Source organism: Myotis nattereri (genome assembly GCF_964212035.1).
Source record: "Myotis nattereri genome assembly, chromosome: 4".
In the NCBI taxonomy this organism is placed as follows: Eukaryota; Metazoa; Chordata; class Mammalia; order Chiroptera; family Vespertilionidae; genus Myotis; species Myotis nattereri.
In genome coordinates this window covers 70,892,594-70,915,408 of record NC_138079.1, presented here as the reverse complement: position 1 = coordinate 70,915,408, position 22,815 = coordinate 70,892,594, and the positions used below count along the sequence as shown (strand labels likewise).

At 37.3% G+C, this 22,815-nt stretch overlaps 1 protein-coding gene across 2 annotated transcripts in view; it reads right to left on the bottom strand.

Annotated features, from left to right (window-relative positions):
- Positions 1–22,815, bottom strand: part of DMXL1 (Dmx like 1) — a 159,458-nt gene that overhangs the window by 86,253 nt on the left and 50,390 nt on the right. For both annotated transcript variants that reach the window (XM_081088668.1, XM_081088669.1), the window contains exons 8-15: positions 22,359–22,548; positions 20,237–20,405; positions 17,359–17,571; positions 8,459–8,712; positions 7,672–8,350; positions 7,460–7,581; positions 1,939–2,028; positions 1,756–1,858 (exon numbers count right to left, since the gene is read on the bottom strand). In XM_081088668.1, coding sequence (XP_080944794.1) covers positions 1,756–1,858; positions 1,939–2,028; positions 7,460–7,581; positions 7,672–8,350; positions 8,459–8,712; positions 17,359–17,571; positions 20,237–20,405; positions 22,359–22,548 — 1,820 coding nt within the window. The remainder of the gene's footprint in view (positions 1–1,755; positions 1,859–1,938; positions 2,029–7,459; positions 7,582–7,671; positions 8,351–8,458; positions 8,713–17,358; positions 17,572–20,236; positions 20,406–22,358; positions 22,549–22,815) is intronic.

Genomic DNA, 22,815 nt, shown 5'->3' with positions numbered 1-22,815 from the left:
AACATAAAATTCAGGAAAATTTTTCTTAGTCAAAACTACATAATTTAAGCAGCACATAAGTTGCTTAAAATAAACTAAAAAAAAAAAATGCGTCTATCTAAAATATATCATAAAATCGGTAATTCATTATTGCCTGAAAAAAAACAAACTTAAAAATGCTAGATTTTATCCCAAGTTTTCCTTATTTTATGTCTAGAAAATTACAATATAGAAACAATATAAATCATAGAACATATAAAAATATCAGAAAACTATTTTGTCCTTTTAAATTTTCATAGAAAAAAAGTTTCAAAGGAACACCAGAAAAGAAAGATAACCATAGTATCTTAAGAGACTAAACGAAATGGTAACTTTGGTAATGTGTTCTGGGTGAGTTAGGCATTTCAATTACAAGAATTAAGAGAAAGGGAAGGAAGGATACAGGATTATAACAAAGTAAAAAATAACAGAAATAAATCTATTTCTGATAAATTTTACTAACAAGGAAGTTTTAATGAGAGGAATTGTTAACAATACTAGCATTCTTATTAATACTTTAATATTAAAAAGGAAAAGTACAGAACATTTTATTGATAATAAATAACCCTTTATCCTGTAACTGATATCTTTATTTCTCATTTTTTAGCATCCTACCATCATTATATTTTGAGGTTATAAAAGCACTGTGCTTTTACACAGTTCATGAATTCTCAGGCAAAATGATAGAAGACTAAATGAAAGCAGTGATAAGAAATCCTACATATAAAAGCATAATATGTTAAGTGTCCGACTGTTCAACCATTCATTCGACTGTTCCACTAGTTGCTATGATGTGCACTGACCACCAGGGAGCAGACACTGACTGGTAGGTTACCTTGCTGCTGGGGTCCAGCCGATCGGGACCGGGCAAGACAGGCCAGACATGCCCTGGAGCCCTCCCTCAGTTCCTACCCGACCAGCCGGCCCCTATCACACTGATCGGGACTAGGAGAGATGGCCCCTATCAGCCCAGTTTACCGGCCAGGCCAAGAGACCCCACCGGTACACGAATTCATGCACCAGGCCTCTAGTTAGACATGAAAGTACAGAACTCAAAGAAGTACTTCTCAAAGGAAAATGGAAAAAAGATAGAATAAAGAAAAAAGTGCAATAGAAGTAAAAAAAAATCTGGAACAAATAAAAATGTAGTCATTAATATTCCTTGAGGCTCATAACTAACTTTTAAAACAACAGGTACACACTGCATGGTTGCTTTATAAGAAAAGTCAATTTTGTGTTTGGTTTGGCTCTGAAAATTAAAACTGATGACTAAAAGATTTTAGCTTTATTGTGCTCTGTTTTCCTTTATGCAGAATAAACAGTTAATGTTGAGTGGAGGTGTTTAAATAATTTTCAAAACTATTAAAAAAAGTCTTAATTAAGACATTTGGTCTTTAAATTATAACTTGAAGTGTTAAGCTACTGCTTAAAATTACAGGTGTCTACACTATCCAAATTGTTAGGGTAGGAGCAGATCTACCAAAAAGCACTCATGCATTAGTGACAAAACACATTTACATTATGCTTTTTAGAAAACATAATTGACAAACCCTCTCAATTTGCTTATACTTCCTGATTAAAAGTAAAGATACTGACATTTATGATAAATAATGCCACAACCTACACAAGAAAATTTTAACTTCAAATAGATGATGAGATATTATATCAATTTATCTTTATTAACTGCCTAACATACTCTACAGAACATTTCTTATTACATAAAAAATTGGTCTTTACCTTCATCAGATAATATTCTATCTTTTCCCATACTTTTCTTCTCAAGATTATTCAAAATGAAGTCTTCTTGAAAAACATGAAGCAGCTGGGTTTTTCGGCCTTGCTGAATGTAAATAAATAGTAATGTAAGTTGACATATATGTTATTTACCTAATGCTAAGTGGCCACAAAAAACATACTTACAAGTTTTGTAATGGGATCTAATGCGATAATGCATCCTGGCCTGGCTGTTGATTGTTGACTTACGATGTTAAACACTTCACCAACATATTTCTGTTTTGCAAAAAAATGGAAATAAGCAAAAATAGGTGTCTCCTTTATTAAACACTTAAAAATAATAGCAAAAACATAAAATTTTAGGCATAATAATCAATAACAAATACATTTAAGTGTAGACAAATAAGTTCTCAAGTCTCTTTCATTATAAACATCCTAGGACTCTTACCTTACTAGGGAATTACATAGGAATGAATAGGAATTACAGCTCCATGCTTAGAAAAACAAAAGCTATGCTTGGTAATTGTAAGGGGAAAAAGTATTTTATATCTACAAATGTGAAAGACTGACATCAATCTCTTGGAACTGTTCAAGAATCAATGCTTTTTAAGCACTAATTTTGAGGTAAGAAGAATGCAGCTAAAGAAACAAGTTGATATATTGTTTATTGAGCCACTTTTGTCCTGACTGCTATAGTCAAAGTCATATTGTTCAATTCAATCTTCATCATACTTGATTTATCAACAGCATTTGATCATGGTGATCACTTCCTCCTCCTTGAAGTAATTTTCTTCACTTGCCTTCCATTATACACCGCACTCATACCATTCCACTTTTAACAATGGATTGCCCCAGGGTTCAATCCTTCTATCACTCTAATTTCCAACTCTATTCTCTCCCTTAGTGACTTCATTCAGCTCCACTACTTTAAATTTGGATCCTAACAACTACTTATTTTATATCTTCAGACCAGCCACTCATCTAAATTCCAGAGACTAGCCTACTGGATCTCTTAGATGTCAAACAGGCATCTCAAAATTAACATGTCCAAAGCTATTGCAGGCTTGATCCCCAGTAGGGGGCATGCAGGAGTCTCCTGATCAATGATTCTGATCATTGATGTTTCTCTCTCTCTCCCTCTTTCTTCCTCTCTGAAATCAATAATATATGTGTGTGTGTTTGTGTGTGTGTGTGTGTGTGTGTATATATATATTAAAATCTGCTACTTATACATTCTTCACAACTCAACTTGAGGCAATTCTATTTTTACTAATGCTTAGCCACAAAGATTGGGAGTCATTGTCTTTTTCTCACACAAAAGCCATGTCCATTCCAACCCTAGCTATTTGATGTTCAAAACACATCCAGATTGGACCAATTCTTACCGTATTTATAACTATCACCTGCAACCATTGAAAGGCCGTTTGACTCTCTCCTGAATTACTATAATATCTTCTTGAATAGGTCTGATTTCACTTCTGTGTCCTTTGTCTAATCTATATAGCAATCAAAATGATCCTTTAAAAAACGGAGATCAGCCCTGGCCCATGTCCTTAGTGGTTAGAGTGTCGGCCAGTACACACCAAAAAGTCATGGGTTCAATACCTTGTCAAGGGCATGTACCTGGGTTGCAGGTTCAAGCTCCAGCCCTGGTTAGAGCTCATTAGGGAGGCAACCAATTGATGTGTCTCTCTCACACTGATGCTTCTTTCTCTCCCCCTACCCTCCCTCCCTTCCATTCTCTCTAAAATGCAATGGAGGGTAGAGAGGAGGTGGAATATTCTCAGGTGAGAATTTAAAACAACAAAAAACCTGAGATCATATCACACTCTGGCATTTTCTTCAATGGGTTCTATGTTATTCAGAGTAAAAGCCAAACTTGCCACAATCACCGAAGAGGTCTCATATGGTATGGCCAAGCTAACTTTCTGACTCATGCCTGACTACTCTCCTGCCACCTCATTTACTCTGGTCTACTCCAGTCACAGTGAAATCCTTGTTGCTCCTTTAAGTACCAAATATGTTCTGGATTCACGATTTTGCCTTGGCTGTTACTCTTCCTGTAATACTCACTCTAAATATCCACATAGCTAGCTCTGCCATCTCCTTTAGATCTTTACTCAAATGGTACCTTTTTTTGTGAGGCTTTCTCTGACCAGCACCTTACTTGGCACTCTCCACTACTTTACTAGAATGTTGCTCTCCACGGTATTTCTTAATATAGTTTTACCTTTCCCCCTTTATCCCTTCATTAGAATATAAGCTCCGATTTTTGTCTCTTTTGCTCACATCTAAATTCCAGCACTTAAAACATTTCCTACAACTATATGCCAACTAATTGGGCAATATGGACAAAATAGATAAATTCCTAGAAACACAATGGGGAAAAAGGAGACATATGTAATACTTTAAACTATAAAGAACTTAAATTAAAAACAAAAAAACAACACACACACACACACACACACACAAAACAAACGGGCCGACAACAGGCTCTCATTAAATATTAAAAAAAAAAAATTGCTAGAAACACATAATCTTCCAGAACTGTATCAGGAAGAACCAGAGAATCTGAATAGACAGATTACAACTAGTGAAACTGAAGCAGTAATTTTAAAAAACTCCCAATTAACAAATGTCCTGATTAGATGGCTTCACAGATGAATTTTATCAAACATTCAAAGAAGAGCTAACACATATCCTTCTCAAACTATTCAAAAAAATTCAAGAGGAGGGAAGATTCCCAAGCTCATTTTACAAGGCCAGCATTATCCTAATTCCAAAACCAGATAAAGACACTATGAAAAAAAGAAAATTATAGGCCAATATCCCTGATGAACATAGATGCCAAAATCCTCAATGAAATATCAGCAAGCCAAATCCAGTAATACATTAAAAACATCATACACCATGATCAAGTGGTATTTATTCTGGGGATGCAAGGTTGCTACAATACCCTCAAATCAATAAACATGATACACCACATAAACAAAATGAAGGATAAAAACTACACTGTCATATCAATAGATACAGAAAAAGCATTTGATAAAATCCACCACCCATCTATATACATAAAAGCCTAAGCGACCTTCATGATGGAACGACCAGAATGACCAGTCCCTATGATGCACACTGACCACCAGGGGGCAAATGCTCAACACAGGAGCTTCTCCCAGCCCACAGGCCCCAATCACTGACGGTGCCTGAAGGTCAACCTCCTCGTCCTTCCCCCAGGCCAGCAGGTCCCTGGGCTGGGACAGGGAAACGGGGATGGGTGGCAGCAGATGCGGCCCCTTTCCCGGGGGGGGTGGGGGGGGCAAGGGCCGGCTCCCTCCTTGGGGCCAGCAGCCAACCTCCTGGGTCCCTCCCCCTATCCTCCCCGGGGCTGGCAGGCCCTTATCGGCCTGCTGCCCACCCACCATGGTGGCAGTTGGCCCCTCCCCCTGGCCAGCAGATGACCGGGACCAGCCCCCCGACGCCCCATCAGGCAATCGGGACCAGCCCCAGGCTGGGACGGGGAACCAGGAGTAGGTGGCGGCAGACGTGGGTGGCGAGGGAAGAAGGATGAGGTGGGGAAGTTGATCGGCCCTGATCGCTGGCCAGGCCTAGGGACCCCATCTATTCAACTCAATGTCAAAAAAACAAATAATCCAATTAAAAAATAGTCAGAGGAGCCTTGGCCTGTTTGACTCAGTGGATAGAGCGTCGGCCTGCAGACTGAAAGGTGCCAGGTTCGATTCCGGTCAAAGGCATGTACCTTGGTTGCAGGCACATCTCCAGTAGGAGGTGTGTAGGAGGCAGCTGATTGATGTTTCTCTCTCATCGATGTTTCTAACTCTCTATCCCTCTCCCTTCCTCGCTGTAAAAAATTAATAAAATATATATTTTTTAAAAAGTAGGCAGAGGACCTGAACAGACACTCTCCAAAGAGGACATGCAGATGAAAAGATGGTCAAGGAGGTCACTAATCATTAGAGAAATGCAAATTAAAACTACAATGAGGTATCACCTCACACCTCTCAGAATGGCTATCATCAATAGATCAACAAACAAGTGCTGGCTAGGATGAGGAGAAAGGGGAACCCTGGTGCACTGCTGGTGGGTATGCAGATTGGTGCACCACTGTGGAATGTATAGAGTTACCTCAAAAATTTAAAAATGGAACTGCCTTATGAGTCAGGATTTCTATCCTGGGAATTTATCCGAAGAAATCCAAAGCACTAATTCAATAGAATATATGCATCCTTATGTTCACTGCAGTGTTATTTTCAATAGCCAAGATGTGGAAGCAGCCCAAGCGTCCTTCAGAATGTGAGTGGATAAAAAAAGCTGTGATACATCTACACAATAGAATACTACTTTAAAGTAAAAAAGAAGCATGGATGGACCTGGAGAGCATTTTACTATGTAAATAAGCCAGTTGGAGAAAGACAAGTACCCCATGATTTCACTTATATGGGGGATCTAAAGAACAAAATGAACTAGTAAGCAAAACAGAGACAAACTCTTAGATTGAGAATAGGCTGACAGCTGTCTGGGGGCTAGGGGGAGTTGTGGGTGGGGTGTGAGAGGTGTGGAGAGATTGAGCAAAACAGGAAAAGGAAAAGAGAAAGAACTCACAGACACTGACAAAAGCGTGGTGATTGCCAAGGGGCAGGGAATGGGAGAAGGAGAAGGGTATAGGGGAGATAAATGGTGATAGACAGAAATTTGACCTGGGGTGGTGAATAATACATAATGCCGTGTACAGATGATGTGTTGTAGAATTGTGCACCTGAAACCTGTATTATTTATAAATTTAATAAAAAGGAAACATAAAACAATTCCTGAAAAATATAAGGCCCTCAATAAATGTGTTTCTACTATAATGCTATATATGTGGCTTGAAAAAACTCTATTCTGCAAAACCATGCATTAAAAATAACTTAGAAATAAAACAGGATTGGAGGAGACCACTGACACCTATGCAATTCTGTAACCAGGGCATTAACAAAAACATTAATTGGTAGTTGAGGAGACAGCTTGAATCTCCTAAATAGGAAGCTCAGTAAAGCTGAAGATTACCTCAGGGAATATTTTTTAATATATTTTTATTGATTTCAGAGAGGAAGGGAGAGGGAGAGATAGAAACATTATGATGAAAATCACTGATGGGCTGACTCCTGGATGCCCCCTACTGGTGATCAAGCCCACAACCCACGCATGTGCCCTTGACCAGAATCGAACCTGGGACTTTTCAGTCCATAGGCCAAAACTCTATCTACTGAGCCAAACCAGCTAGGGCTCAGGGAATATTTTAAACTATCAAAACCAAAAACATGAAAATACTGGCTTGCTGGAGGTGCTGAAATATGCAGATGATGGGTTGCTATTAGTTGAGCACAGGAAGAAGTGCTGCCTATCATAGGCAAAAGCTTTGCAACAGTGCTGAAAGGACTCCATCCTGTATTGCAACCAAGCTGAAAGCTTTTTTCTTTGTTGGTTAAGATTAAAATCCCACTCCTGTTATTCCAGCTCACCTTACCTAGAAAAGAACTGCATATGAACTAACATAACTTGCACATTATACTAACTTCTATTAGTGTCCATTTATCTCTAGCAAAAAGTATTGCAGAAACACATATTGTAGAACACTAGACTTTACATATCCAATAAGAATAAATTAAGTATCTAAAAAAATGTTTAGTTTTAAAAGCCATTTACTTACAGAAATTTCAGGATTGGAAAGTTCACAGAGAAGTTTCTTGGCATCAACAACTGCTTCATATAATCTCAGATACTGCCCATCACTTGCTACGAAGCAAGCACTAGGAGAGTTGCAGTATGCACCTACAAAGTATTTATAAACATTTAAAATTTAATCCTTAATCAATAATGTCAGAAAATCTAAATATATTAAATAAAAATCAGAATGCTTACCTAGGCAGTAACTGGGTATAAGAGTGGGCAGCCATGCCACATTGGAAAATGCAGAAACATGAAGAGAATTAATCCGGGCAAGCTCAGAAACACCTCCAGAAAAAGACAATGGCCCAACTGGATCGACCCTCCAAAGAATTAGCTCACTATAAACTGCATTGGGATCCTGAAATGTCATGTCACCGGTGCTTTTATCCTGTTGTGCCAAATCTTCAGTATTTATTGCATCATAAGGTTGTTTTTGGTTATCAACATCTGGTGTCCTTAATGCATTATGGTGTGATGTTGTCAACAATAATGGTAATACTGAATGGCAAGCTAAATCATTAAGATGAAAGCGATGACCACAATATCTAGATTTGTGTGAAATACTAATAACTGTAGAAAAAGCAGATTCCTCAGCAAAACTGACTAGCCACTGATTCAAAGAGCCATCAGCATGCTTTGAAATCATCATAACATTAGGGGTAAAAATACTTAATTTTAAGCTATTAGTTGATTTACTATGACCAGAAGAAATAAGCATTGATGTGGAACGTGTGAGACTAGGAGGCTTTTGTTTCCCTTGCTGAAGAGCCAAGTCAACATTCTTGGTACAGGCATACATCACTATGCTTTTACAGAGAGAGTTCGCATCACCTGTGGGAAAAGCTACAGGAATTCTGGAAACAAAGGACACCTAGAATTAAGAAAGTGATCATTAGAATGCATGGAATTACATAAAGAGGTATTACAAAACTGTACCCACATTTAACAAATAGCTTTTCAGAGATCTTAATAATAGTACCTGTACTTGGCGAAACATACCAGGCTGGTATTCATCCAGCCAATCCACATGCCAAACCAGCAAAGAGCCATCCATGGGATGAATACTGAATAGCATGTCTGCATTTTTACTCCACTCAGACAGAAGTACTTCAATCTGATGATCAATGGCAGCTGATGGTAATGGTACAAAACTTGAGTTTGGTACCATTTTATCACTACTCAATTCCTTTTTTTCATGATTTATTTTCAGATCATCAACACCATCATCCATTTCTATAAGCAAAAGAATTCATGAACCAAGTAAATACAATCAAGCTATTACTATAAATTAAAAGATATCTTTTTAAAATATATTTCTTTATTGATTTCAGAGAGGAACGGAGAAGGAGAGAGAGAGAAACATCAATGATGAGAGAGAATCACTGATTGGCTGCCTCCTGCACGGCCTCTACTGAGGATCGAGCCCACAACCCGGGCATGTGCCCTTGGCCGGAATCGAACCTGGTACCCTTCAGTCCGCAGGCTGAAGCTCTAAACACTGAGCCAAACCGACTAGGGCTAAAAGATATCTTTAAAAATGCATTCAAGATGAAAGACATAATAGTTTTCATAAACAAGAAATGGGCCCCCCTTTAAAATCACTGGATTACTGGTAGAAGGGCTATAATTGCACTAGAAAATAGGTAAACTGGTTTCTAAACCCAAATATACCACAATTAACTACTCAGAAGTGAGACACACCAATTCTCTGGATCTTAGTTTTGCTCATGGTAAAATGAGAGGGAGTTGGATCTGGGGCTATAATTCTGGGCTTAATTTTAAAAATATAGTATTAGAATGGAATTTGCACGATTTCATAATACCATATTTATCAAAACCTGAGTCTGCTATACTAGCTATCCTCTAGGTCAGCAGTCGCCAACCTTTTGGACCTCATGGATCACCAGTGGTTCGTGGACCCATCAGTTGGCGACCGCTGCTCCAAAGGTTTCCTTAAGTCAGCGGCCGCCAACCTTTTAGACCTCACGGACCATCAGTGGTCCGCGGACCACCGATTGGTGACCACTGCTCTAGGAGCATGCACTTATAACTGGCATGACATTTTAAAGAAACTATTTTAAAGGAATACAGTTATAGTACCCAATTTCCAGATTTTCTTCAACATACAGGTAATTAAAAATAAACTGATACACCCCTAGCCAGTTTGGCTCAGTGGATGGAGTGACGGCCTGAGGACTGAAGGGTTCCAGGTTCGATTCTGGTCAAAGGCTCCATCCCCAGTGGGGGGGCGTCCAGGAGGCAGCTGATCAATGATTCTGTCTCATCATTGATGTTTCTCTCTCTCCCTCTCCCTTCCTCTCTGAAATCAATAAAAATATAAATAAATAAAAATAAACTGGTACACCAAGTTAATCCAGGTAAATATGTATATTCTGACCTCTATTTCAAACACCTTGGACACTATTTCTGTTTAAGAGACTCTCAAAAATGTTAGACTATTCGTTTTTAAAAATTGGTCAAGACATATAAATCATTAAGAAAAAGAAAAGTAATTCAATAGAAAATCAAGAAAAGGGCATGAAGAGCTAAAATAATTCTGTTCAATTTGCTTCAAGAAAATGCCAAGTAAAACAAGATACTATTTTCCCCACATTGACTGGCAAAAGTAATATAATAAAAAGATCCAGTGATGGCAAGGATGTGAAAAAAAGATATACGGACATACTTAGAGGGAGCATAAACTGGTAAAACATTTCTGGAGGTCAATTTGGCAGAAGATGCTATGCTGTACACCTGAAACTAATTACCCCCCAAAAAAATTTTTTTAAAAGTTAAATTTAAAAAAATTGACAGACATTATTAAAATTTAAAATGTTTACACTCTAGCAATTCCACATATAGTAATGTATGTTACAGAAAAATTCTCACAAAGATGGAAAGATGTGTCACTGTACCATTACCAGTATAGTGAAAAACTACTCAAATCAATTTAAATGTCCATCAACAGAGGAAATGCTAGTTTTCTCTTAGCATGGCATACTCAGAAAATGTTTTTAAAAAGTGAAATAGAAAAGTTCCCATACTGAATTTGAAAAGCAGGTTGCAAAACACTAATTTTGTTTAAAAATGAACTCCCATAGTACTTTTTAAAAAACTGCCTATGCAAATATGTAGGAAGATAGAAAAGAATAAAGGTAGAAGGACACTCACTAAACAATATGTAAACTTTATACCTATCTAACCCATTTTATTTTTTTCCCTAATGAGCATGTACAATATTATAATTAAAACAAAACTTTTTAAAAACAAAAACATTTATGAACCACAAACTGTAGCAGATAGCTAGCTGGTCAACACAAATTCGGCTTCCTAGTCCTTAACATAGGATGGCTGGCTATGCAGTCAGGGACTACGTGGACCCTGTGACTAGTGCTTTCCACTGAAATGAGAAAGTGATATGTGCCAATTCTGAGTCAAAGTTGAGAAACAGCTTTACCTTCTTCTCTCCCTCTATCCCCACCTGACTAGGCTAAATGCAAAAGAGTTTAAGGCCCTAGTGCAGTGATGGCGAACCTATGACACGCGTGTCAGAGGTGACACACGAACTCATTTTTTTGATTTTTCTTTCTTAAATGGCATTTAAATATATAAAATAAATATCAAAAATATAAGTCTTTGTTTTACTATGGCTGCAAATATCAAAAAATTTCTATGTGACAGAGTTAAGTTAGGGTTTTTCAAAATGCTGACACGCTGAGCTCAAAAGGCTCACCAACACTGCTGTAGTGTAATGCTTCCCAAACTTTTATATACAAATCACCTGGGGATTTCATTAAAACTATGGATTCTTGTTTAGTAGCTCTAGTAGAATCTGAGATTGTGCATTTCTAACAAGCTCCTGGGTAATGTCCATGCTGCTAGTCCACAGATAGTCCCGAGATTAAGATGCAAGGCCCTAAGGGTTGACTGATGCCTAAGTATGGAAAATCTTGAGTCCCTATATCACCATGTGGTAGAAAGCTACATGGAAAAGGAATATCTACACTAAATTATTAAATGAGCTAGTCCAAATTTATATTATGTCATTGCACTTCTAAAGTTTATTTCTGGAGAAGAAAATGGCGGAGGTATAGACGGACGTGTCCCGTGCCTTGTCCAGGAGCAGATAAGGGTGAGCAGCTGAAATGGGTAACATACAGCCCTAATAAGCAGAAGATATTCAGCTGGGAGACAGTTTGCAGCCAGGAAAGACAGAGAACTCCCAGAGAAAGGGAACGGTTGGAGATTGCGGCTGAAATCTCTCCCAGAGCGCCGGCTCAGCTGCGGAGAACTTGCCATCTTGAGTGGCTGTTATTGGAAGCGTATAAAGCCAAAGACCCAGCATCCACAGCATCCAGAGATTGGCTACTAACCCAGGACCAATGGAACCCAAGCAGCGCAACTACGTGAACTTAGAGGAACCATGCTTCTACCCATGGAAAGCAGATCCAAGCAACAGCAGCCTCCTGATCACCACACCCTCTGTCTGAGGAACAGCAGCTGTGTGTGAAGCCTCTCCCCACCAGCCAGGAGAGCCACCACAGCTGTGAACAGTACCCACCAGAGGAGCTGCTGCCAACTGAGGAGCAGCGGCTACCACAACCGCCCGAGGAGCAACCGCAGCCCAAGGAGCCACTGCCACCCAGGGAGCAGCCACTAAACGACCCAACATCTAGATATGTCGGTGAGATCAAACATAGGTAGACAAAGAAATCTTCAAAGGAAAGAAAAGGAGGACTGGCCAGAAAAGCAGCTAAGTGATGCAAAGGCATGCAACATGACAGAAAAAGAATTCAGATTAAGGGTCCTAGAGTGCATAAACCGGATGGAGGAAAAAAATCAACTTATGCAAGAAGCAAGAAGAAACAGATGAAAAAATCAACAACTTATGTAAGAATCAAAAAGAAATGGATGAAAAAATCAATAACTTAGGTAAGAACCAAGAAGAAATGAAGAGCGATATAGCTGCAATAAAAAACACCACTGAAAGTTTCAACAGTAGACTAGGAGAAGCGGAGGACCGAATTAGTGAATTAGAAGACAAGAAAGCAAAACACACCCAAACTGAACTACAATTGGAGAAAAAAATTAAAACACAGGAAGAGAGCCTAAAGGAGCTATGGGACAACATGAAATGAAACAACATATGAATAATAGGGGTGCCAGAACAAAAGAAAGAGGAAAAAGGATTAGAAAACCTATTTGAAGAAATAATATCAGAAAACTTCCCTGAGGTGGGGAAGAAAAAAGTCACACAAGCCCAGAGAGTCCCAAACAAGGTGAGCCCGAAAAGACCCACACCAAGACACATCATAATTACCATGGCAAATGTTCAGGACAAAGAGAGAATCTTACAAGCTGCAAGACAGAGACGGAAAGTTACATACAAGGGATCTCCCATTAGATTATCAAATGATTTCTCAACAGAAACACATCAGGCCAGAAAAGAATGGACGGAAATTTACAAGTGATGCAAAGCAAAGGACTGAATCCAAGAATACTCTATCCAACAAGGCTATCATTCAAAATTGAGGGGGAAATAAGAAGCTTCACAGACAAAAAAAGGCTAAGGGAGTTTATCACCACCAGGCCAGCAATGCAAGAAATGTTAAAGGGACTGGTATAAAAAGAAGAAGAAAAAAAAAAAGCTAAGAAAGAAAACAGGCACAAAAAATAGAAATGGCTACAAACAAGTACCTTTTAATAATAACTTTAAACGTAAATGGACTAAATGCTCTAACCAAAAGACATCGAGTGGCTGAATGGATAAAAAAACATGACCCATATATTTGCTGTCTACAAGAGATCCGCCTCAGAAGAAGGGACTCACACAGACTGAAAGTGAAGGGATGGAAAAATATCTTTCAGGCAAATGGAAATGAAAAGAAAGCTGGGGTAGCAATACTTATATTGGATAAAATAGACCTCAAAGTGAAGGACATAACAAGAGATAAGAAAGGCCACTTCATAATACTAAAGGGATCAATACAATAAGAAGATGTAACCCTGATAAACATATATGCACCCAATGCAGGAGCACCCAAATACATAAAAAAATTCCTGGAAGATATCAAAAGAGAGATCGACAACAATACAATCATAGTAGGGGACTTTAATACACCACTGACATCACTGGATAAATCCTCTAGACAAAAAATCAGCAAAGAAACAGCAATCCTAAATGACTCACTAGATCAGATGGACTTAATTGACATCTTCAGAACATTTCATCCCAAAGCCACGGAATATACATTCTTCTCAAGTGCTCATGGGACATATTCAAAAATAGACCACATATTGGGTCACAAACAAAGTCTCCCCAAATTCAAGAAGATTGGAAGCATACCAACCATCTTTTCAGACCATGATGGCATAATATTAGAAATAAACTACAATAAAAACAACCCAAAATACTCAAACAGTCGGAAGCTGAATAGCATGTTATTAAATATTGATTGGGTCACCAATGAGATCAAAGAAGAAATTAAAAACATCCTGGAAACTAATGACATTGAAAACACGACGATCCAAAACCTATGGGACACAATAAAAGCAGTCCTGAGAGGGAAGTTTATAGCTCTACAGGCCTATCTCAAAAAATAAGAAAAAATGGTAATAAATCATCTAACTCTACATCTCAAAGAATTAGAGAGAGAGCAACAAGAAAAGCCCAGAGTGAGCAGAAGGAAGGAGATAATAAAGATTAGAGCAGAAATAAATGACATAGAGACCAAAAAAAAAATACATAAAATCAATGAAACCAAGAACTGGTTCTTTGAAAGGATAAACAAGATTGATGAACCTCTAGCCAGGCTCACCAAGAAGCAAAGAGAGAGGACCCAAATAAACAAAATCAGAAATGATAGAGGCGAAATAACAACAGACCCCACAGAAATACAAATGATTGTTAAAAAATATTATGGGCAACTCTACTCCAACAAACTAGACAACCTGGAGGAAATGGACAAATTCCTAGAAAAATACAACATTCCAAAACTCAATCAGGAAGAATCCAAAAATCTCAATAGGCCAATAACTATGGAAGAAATTGAAGCAGTCATCAAAAAGCTTCCAGCAAACAAAAGCCCAGGACCAGACAGCTTCACAGGGAAGTTTTACCAAACATTCAAGGAAGAACTAAAACCTATCCTCCTCAGACTACAACAAAAAATTCAAGAGAAAGGAACACTTCAAAGCTCATTCTATGAAGCCAGCATCACCCTAATACCAAAACCAGGTAAAGACAACACAATGAAAGAGAATTATAGGCCAATATCCCTCACGAACATACATGCCAAAATCCTCAACAAAATCCTAGCAAATCGGATCCAGCAGTACATCAGAAAGATCATACACCATGACCAGGTAGGATTTATCCCAGGGATGCAAGGATGGTACAATAGCCGCAAATCAATAAACATGATACATCACATAAACAAATTGAAAGAAAAAAAAACACATGGTCATATCAATTGGTGCAGAAAAAGCATTTGACATAATCCAACACCCATTTTTGATAAAAACTCTCAGCAAGGTGGGAATAGAAGGATCATACCTCAACATAATAAAAGCCATATATGACAAACCCACAGCCAACATCATACTCAATGGACAAAATCTAACACCATTTCCCCTAAGAACAGAAACAAGAAAGGGATGCCCACGCTCACGACTCCTGTTCAACATAGTACTGGAAGTACTAGCCACTGCAATTAGACAAGATGAAGAAATAAAGGCATCCAAATTGGAAAAGAAGAAGTAAAACTGTCCTTATTTGCATACATGATATTATACATATAAAACCCTAAAGACTCCATCAAAAAACTACTAGAATTAATACATGAATTTGGCAATGTAGCAGGATAAAAAATTAACCCCAAGAAATCTAAGGCATTTCTATACACCAATAGTGAACTTTCAGAAAGAGATACTAAAAAAACAATCCCATTTACCATCACACCAAAAAAATTAAGCTACCTAGGAATAAACTTAACTAAAGAGGTAAAAGACCTCTACTCAAAAAACTACAGGACGTTGAAAAAAGAGATAGAGGAAGACATAAACAGATGGAAGAACATACCGTGTTCATGGATTGGTAGAATCAACATCATTAAAATGTCCATACTACCCAAAGCAATCTATAAATTCAATGCACTTCCCATTAAAATACCAACGGCATATTTCACAGACCTAGAACGAACTCTCCAAAAATTCATCTGGAATAAAAAAAAGACCTTGAATACCTGCAGCGATCCTGAGAAATAACAAAGTAGGTGGGATCTCAATACCAGATATCAAGCTGTATTTACAAAGCCACTGTTCTCAAAACTGCCTGGTACTGGCACAAGAATAGACATATAGATCAATGGAATAGAATAGAGACCCCAGAAATCGGCCCAAACCAATATGCTCAATTAATATTTGACAAAGGGGGCAAGAACATACAATGGAGTCAAGATAGTCTCTTCAATAAATGGTGTTGGGAAAATTGGACAGATACATGCAAGAAAATGAAACTAGACCACAATACACAAAAATAAACTCAAAATGGATAAAGGACTTAAACGTACGACGGGAAACCATAAAAATACTAGAAGAATCCAAAGGCAACAAAATCTCAGACATATGCCAAAGCAATTTCTTCACTGATACAGCTCCTAGGGCACTTGAAACTAAAGAGAAAATGAACAAATGGAACTACATCAAAATAAAAAGGTTCTGCACAGCAAAAGAAACCATCAACAAAACAACAAGAAAGCCCACTGCATGGGAAAACATATTTCCCAATGTTATATCTGATAAGGGCCTAACCTCCAAAATTTATAGGGAACTCATACAACTTAACAAAAGGAAGATACACAATCCAATCAAAAAATGGGCAAAGGACCTAAATAGACACCTTTCAAAAGAGGACATTCAGAAAGCCAAGAGACATATGAAAACATGCTCAAAGTCACTAATCCATCTGAGAGATGCAAATCAAAACAACAATGAGGTACCATCTCACACCTGTCAGACTGGCTATCACCAACAAATCCACAAACGACAGTGCTGAAGAGGATGCGGAGAAAAGGGAACACTCGTGCACTGCTGGTGGGAATGCAGACTGGTGCAGCCACTATGGAAGACAGTATGGAGTTTCCTCAAAAAACTAAAAATGGAACTCCCATTTGACCCTGTGATCCCACTTCTAGGAATATATCCCAAGAAGCCAGAAACACCAGTCAGAAAGGATATATGCACCCCTATGTTCTTAGCAGCATAATTCACCATAGCTAAGATCTGGAAACAGCCTACGTGCCCATCAGTAGATGAATGGATTAGAAAACTGTGGTACATCTACATGATGGAATACTATGCTGCTATAAAAAAAGAAGGAACTCTTACCATATGCAAGGGCATGGATGGAACTGGAGAACATTATGCTAAGTGAAATAAGCCAGTCAATGAAGGAAAAATACCACATGATCTCACTCATTCATGGATAATAAAGACCATTATAAACTTATGAACAAAAATAGATACAGAGGCAGAGCTGCCTGGAACAGACTGTCAAACTACAGCAGGAAGGCCGAGGAGGGTGGGGGGGCAGGAGGGAGGGTAAGAGATCAACCGAAGGACTTGTATGCATGCATATAAGCATAACCAATGGACATAAGACACTGGGGGATAGGGGAGACCAGGGGATTGTCAAGGGCGGGGGAAAAAAGGAAACATATGTAATACCCTTTGTAATACTTTAAGCAACAAAACAATTAAAAAATAAAAATAAATAAATAAATAAAGTTTATTTCCGACAGTAGCTAGTGTTTCCCTAATACAAGAATCTTTACTATTTTAAACAAAAATTTACATATTTTATCCTTCTTAGAGCTTTACCTTCATCAGATTTTACATCTGCTTGATTAGAGTCTTCCACACTGGCCTCAGAAGATGGTTGTTCAAAACTTTTTCTAAGTTGTTGTAAAAAGACTTCCATGGACAAAGTAAAATGTAACTCTTTATTGTTTAGCCAGTGTACCACAAAAGGTCCACTCTTCTGTTCATTTTCACTTAGACTTAGAGATGTAATAGAAGGAAGAAGTGGAATATCTGTAAAGAACAACAAAAGCAACAATATTAAAATTTCTATTATTCTAGCATACAAACATCCAGGTCTCCTATTTTTATTGACTGCTACATTTACTTTTAGACCTCTGCAATACATTTTATTTAACCTATAAATAAGACTCCCAACATAATGTCTGCCACAATTATTATTAAAGATAACAAATGGTAAATTTAATATACCTATTATAAAGGAGGTAAAATTATGTATTCTAGGTCATATAACATACTTTATTTTTATATGCATAATTTTCTTTAGTTCTAAAAATAATCTCATTAAGAAATGTCTATCATTTATAGACATCTTAATAAGAATGTCTTCAATTATACATACACTTTGGTAAGAAACATTTTAACCTGATCTACCATGCACACACCATCATCATGATGTCAAAGGAACTAATAAGTTATCTGAACAGCAACAACTTTCTTTCTTAATACACAGACATATTAACTTTTGTAATAGCCCACCCATCTAGTTCTCAGATAGACACTACTTATTTATTAGCATCAAGATTGAAGTTGGAAAAGTGAAATTAAGGTTCCCTTATGTTCAAAATGGCTTTAAAAACAAATTCAGCTAAAACAATAATTGTTCCTTGGTATTATTTTTGATATAATTGCTAAAGTAAGCATACTGAAGTACAAATTCAAAATAAGTTATGACAAATAACTTGATCCCTAATTTAAAAAGGAAAGAAAAATTTGTCTATCATATTAAATCACATCTAAATCTGTCTCATGCTGATAAACAGTAAAGGATGAAATGGATTTAGGGAATGTAAACTGATTCTATGCTTCATGAGAGCAAGGATCAGACCTGTTTTGTAACTCCAGTTCCTACCACTATCTTTAAGTCCTATACTGGTACAGACTAAACACTCAATAAAAGCCTAGAGGGACTGAACTACCAATTCCATTGCTCCTAGGTGGATACACACTACTGCCAGGAATTAAGAAAATGCCCTCAAGAATACTAATGGGTGGAATTTTCTAATTTTTGACTTACAATCAAATCAAAAGAGACCAGCAATGTCTCTAATAGACTACATGCCTGGTTGTTAAAGTACACAAGGAGGGGCTAATACTGGATTTTAGCAGAAGCATTCTGGCTAAACAAAAAAAAACCTCACATTTTTTTTGTCTCCTGACCTTACTTGAAGGATTTGATTAGTCATTTTTATGAGAAATCTTCGTGGAAAGGATATAAGTACTAGAATGAAGAGAACATACTCTTAGGAGCTCCTCTCCTGTTTCTATTTCTATTGATGGGCAAATAAGTGAAGCCAAATCTGAAAGTGGGGCTTTAAATAAGAAATAAAGCATCCAGAAAGGTAATTCCAATAGATTCAATTTCAGGAAATGGATTTTCCATAAGGTCTATTCTACCTGCTAGTATTATTTTGCTTTGACTTGCTCTATATGTAGGGATTTTCCTTTGGTACAATCTAAGAAAGGTTTTAGAACTTTCCTTATTGGAAGGTAGTCATCAAGGAGCTGCTACGTGGAAACTAAGGTTTTCCTTTTCTGTAATTTTGTAGCCTTTTCATTAATGTGAGAATTTAAGCTTTCTACCAGTATATTTTCAAAATACTGTCTTTTGCTCAGCAGATACTCAAAATGTTTCTACTGACCTTAGAATTGCCTCTGTCAATGTATATCTTTTGATAAAGGTAATGATATTTTCCAAGCCTATATAATTTTTAAATAAAAATAATTCAATACTCTCTCCTTTACACTTTCTTGGTTCATGGATTCTTTTAGGGCTGGTAGCTCTACATGTTAACTTATCAGAGTACTTCTCACTTTAATTCAAGTAACTAATGGGCCATACTTATTGCTATGTTTCTTTGAAGAATACAATCCAGCAAATCCAGTGTGCTACATGAAAACAGATGTTGCTAAATTTATGCTTAAGAATATCCCAAAATATATAAAAACTTATCTAGAGTGGTTATCTTCTAGGGAGAAAAACTAGGTTGGATAGAGGTGAAAAAAGGCTTTTACTTTTCACTTTCTGTACAGATGGTATTAATCATATGCAAATATTATTTTTAATTTTTTCCCAGTAGTATTCTAAGGTTCTACTTTAAATGACCCAGCTGTGATCAGTTGGTTTCTAAACTTGCACAAAATATTTACTAAAATGATAAGCACTTAAGTTCTTCAAATTTATAGACAGATCCAGATATTCTAATCTTCAATCCAATAGTACATATTTTACTTTAGAAATAAGTTCCTTAATTCTTCCATTTGTATCTTCTACATATTTCTGCTCTATTTCTGAAAAGGTTTCAAAGATCAAGTACTAACCACATTGATTTATTTTAACAACTATAAATAATTATAAAATACCACTCTGTGATGTTAACCTCTGTGTTAAGAATTAGCTCAAATCTCAAATTTGAATAAACTACTAAAGAATCTCAATGGCTAATCAAGACCTTAAATGACAAGCCAAATCATAGCCTTCAGGAGAAAAAATAAATAAATAAAAATCTCATCTTGTATAACCAGTGAGTTGGCTATAATGAAAAATTAACTAAGAAAGTCACCTCCAATTTTTTACCTAATTATAACTAAAAGTATAACTTGTTATCAAAATCAATCTACTTGGTTCCAAAAACATTTTTGAACAGTGCTTTATTACCCGTGGCTGGGTTGATGCTGGCTGCAATATGAAAGTGGCAAAGTGCATTGGCATGCAGTGGAGTGTTCCTGTGGACGTGATGAGGATCCTGCTGATGTGGCAGGTATCCGGTATGTGCTACAAGTGCAAGAGATCTCCTTCGACCTCTACGAAAATGTCTCAGATTTACCTGTGTGAATAAACAAAGCAAAACTAATGCCTATATTGACATAGGATATATGTATAGGTTACATAATGACTGTTAGACATTACAGATATTCTATTTCAGATGAGTTTATATGTACATTTGTACATAAATATTTTTCAGTAGTTTTGAACAGCTAATTTGAAACCTGAAGAAGCTTGGAGCTTAAACTGCCTGACTCTTAATTATTACATATACATTGCAATTTTTATTTGGTTTATTTTCTTATAAGTAATTTCCCAAACTTAAAAGAAAAGTTTACAATAACGTGTCTGTGGACAATGATGTCTCTATGTACACTGTTTTCTTTGTATCCACAGCTTACTCCCTATGACCAAAAAGCATTGGATAATATCACCATAATAAATTAGGGTTTTATTTCACAACTAGGGGCCCAGTGCACAAATTTGTGCACCTTGAAAAGAACAATGGGCTGTGAGGCTGCACTGGGCACAAGGGCAGGTCTTAGCCCATCCTCTGTGCCCCCGCCTGGCCCCTCCCACCTTAGCCCCTAGCCTCTTATCTGCCAGCAGCTCTGCTCTCGCCACCGCCACTCCCACACACTGACAGCATCAGCCCCGCTTGTACCTGCTGATAATGCAGAGCAATTTGGGCCAGCACCAGCAGTAGGTGTGAGCGGTGGCTCCAGTGCAGACAGTGGGTGTGAGAGGTGGCTGCAGGCCCCGATCACCCCTCAGGACCAGGGGTAGGTGGAGAAGCCCTGAGGGGTGATCAGGGCCGGCAGCTGCCACTCGCACCTGCTGATCACACCGAGCAATTGGTGCTGGTGCCGGGCGATCTGTGCCAGTGCTGGCAACAGGTGCCAGCAGCAGGTGAAAGCAGGTCCAGCACTGGAAGCAGGTGTGAGCATCGGGCGAGACCACCGTGCACAGGAGCAAAGAATTTTCAATAACCACCAGAGGCTTGCCCCGATGACAGCGACCAGTGCCCCACCTTGGTCTGTTGCCCCCACTCATCTGCTCCACCATCCTGCCGCAGCCAATGCCCGCCATATTCCACGTGTGCCCCCTGGTGGTCAGCACACATCATAGCAACTGGTTGTTTGGTTGTTCTGCTATTCAGTCTATTTTCATATTAGCCTTTTATTATATAAGATTTACAAAGCATTTTCAGAGATTATCTCATTTTACCCATAAGGCAGACACTGAAAATATTTTTATTCTCATCTTTCAGATGATAAAATAGTTTATATAGAACCCAAGATCTAGAAGTAGACAAGAATCTCCGGATTTTTAGTTGTTGAGTCTCCATGCATATATATTTCATAATATTCTGAGCCATTAGAATACTATACTAATTTGAAAAAATATTTGTTTCATAATCATACAAAGCATTCAAAGATAAATCATTTTTAGATCACTTCCTGTTTTCAATATTAAGAAAATAATAAAAAGAATCTGTATTACTAGTCAGTGTTTGATTAGTACAAACATCAAAAATTAACTTTTACTTTCTACACCACTTAGTAAAATAAATACTCCAAGTTCTGAGGGGTTCTAAAGATAACAACTGTAGAACAAAATCTGACAAACTCCTCTAATCATTCCTGTAATTAAGACAGGACAAAACACCCCAAGCTCTAAAGAAATAATAAATAAAAAATTCTTACAATCCCACCTTTGCTTTCTCAGATTTTAATTTACTTTATGTTATTTTAGCTAAGACAAGTGCAAGCATCCTTTTGTTATCATCAGTTAACCTAAGATTAACTTCATAATTATAAGTATTTTTTTTGCTCCAGACAAAATCCTTTTAAACCAAATAAAACTGAAAATTTTTGAGATATTCTTAAGACATATGTATTTTTTATAACTCTCCACGTGACTTTGAATATTAATTAGGATAAATGTTATAAAAAAGGCAATGTACAAAAAGTTTTAAAACTTGTAGGAAATAACATTTAACAAAAACACTCACATCTAAAGTGTTTTGAACTCGTTCTTTACTGGAAGCATTTCTCTCAAACTTATTTGTTAAATTAAGTGGTTCAGTCCAATGATTGCTGTCACCTCCATAAAGTAAACAGTCATTTGGTAAAAATGTCTCTACCCAAAGACGACATACATTATCTTTGCAGCAAGTCAACAGTACATTGCATACAGAAGCCCTAAGGAATAAAAACATATTAGAGGCAAAAATATAAATTTTACATAATATCACATTCTACAATATTTCTAAAATGCTACAGTATTTCTAAAATGCACAGAACTAAGGTACTGATGAAGAAAATATCAATATACATTTATACAATGTATTTAATCAAAACCACTACAATTGAGTGGGTATGTGGTTTCACCACATCAAATGCTTGCTAACCTATTTCATTCCTGCCTAGAATTAGATAGTTCTTGTTTCAGCCATCTAAGATTTTTCT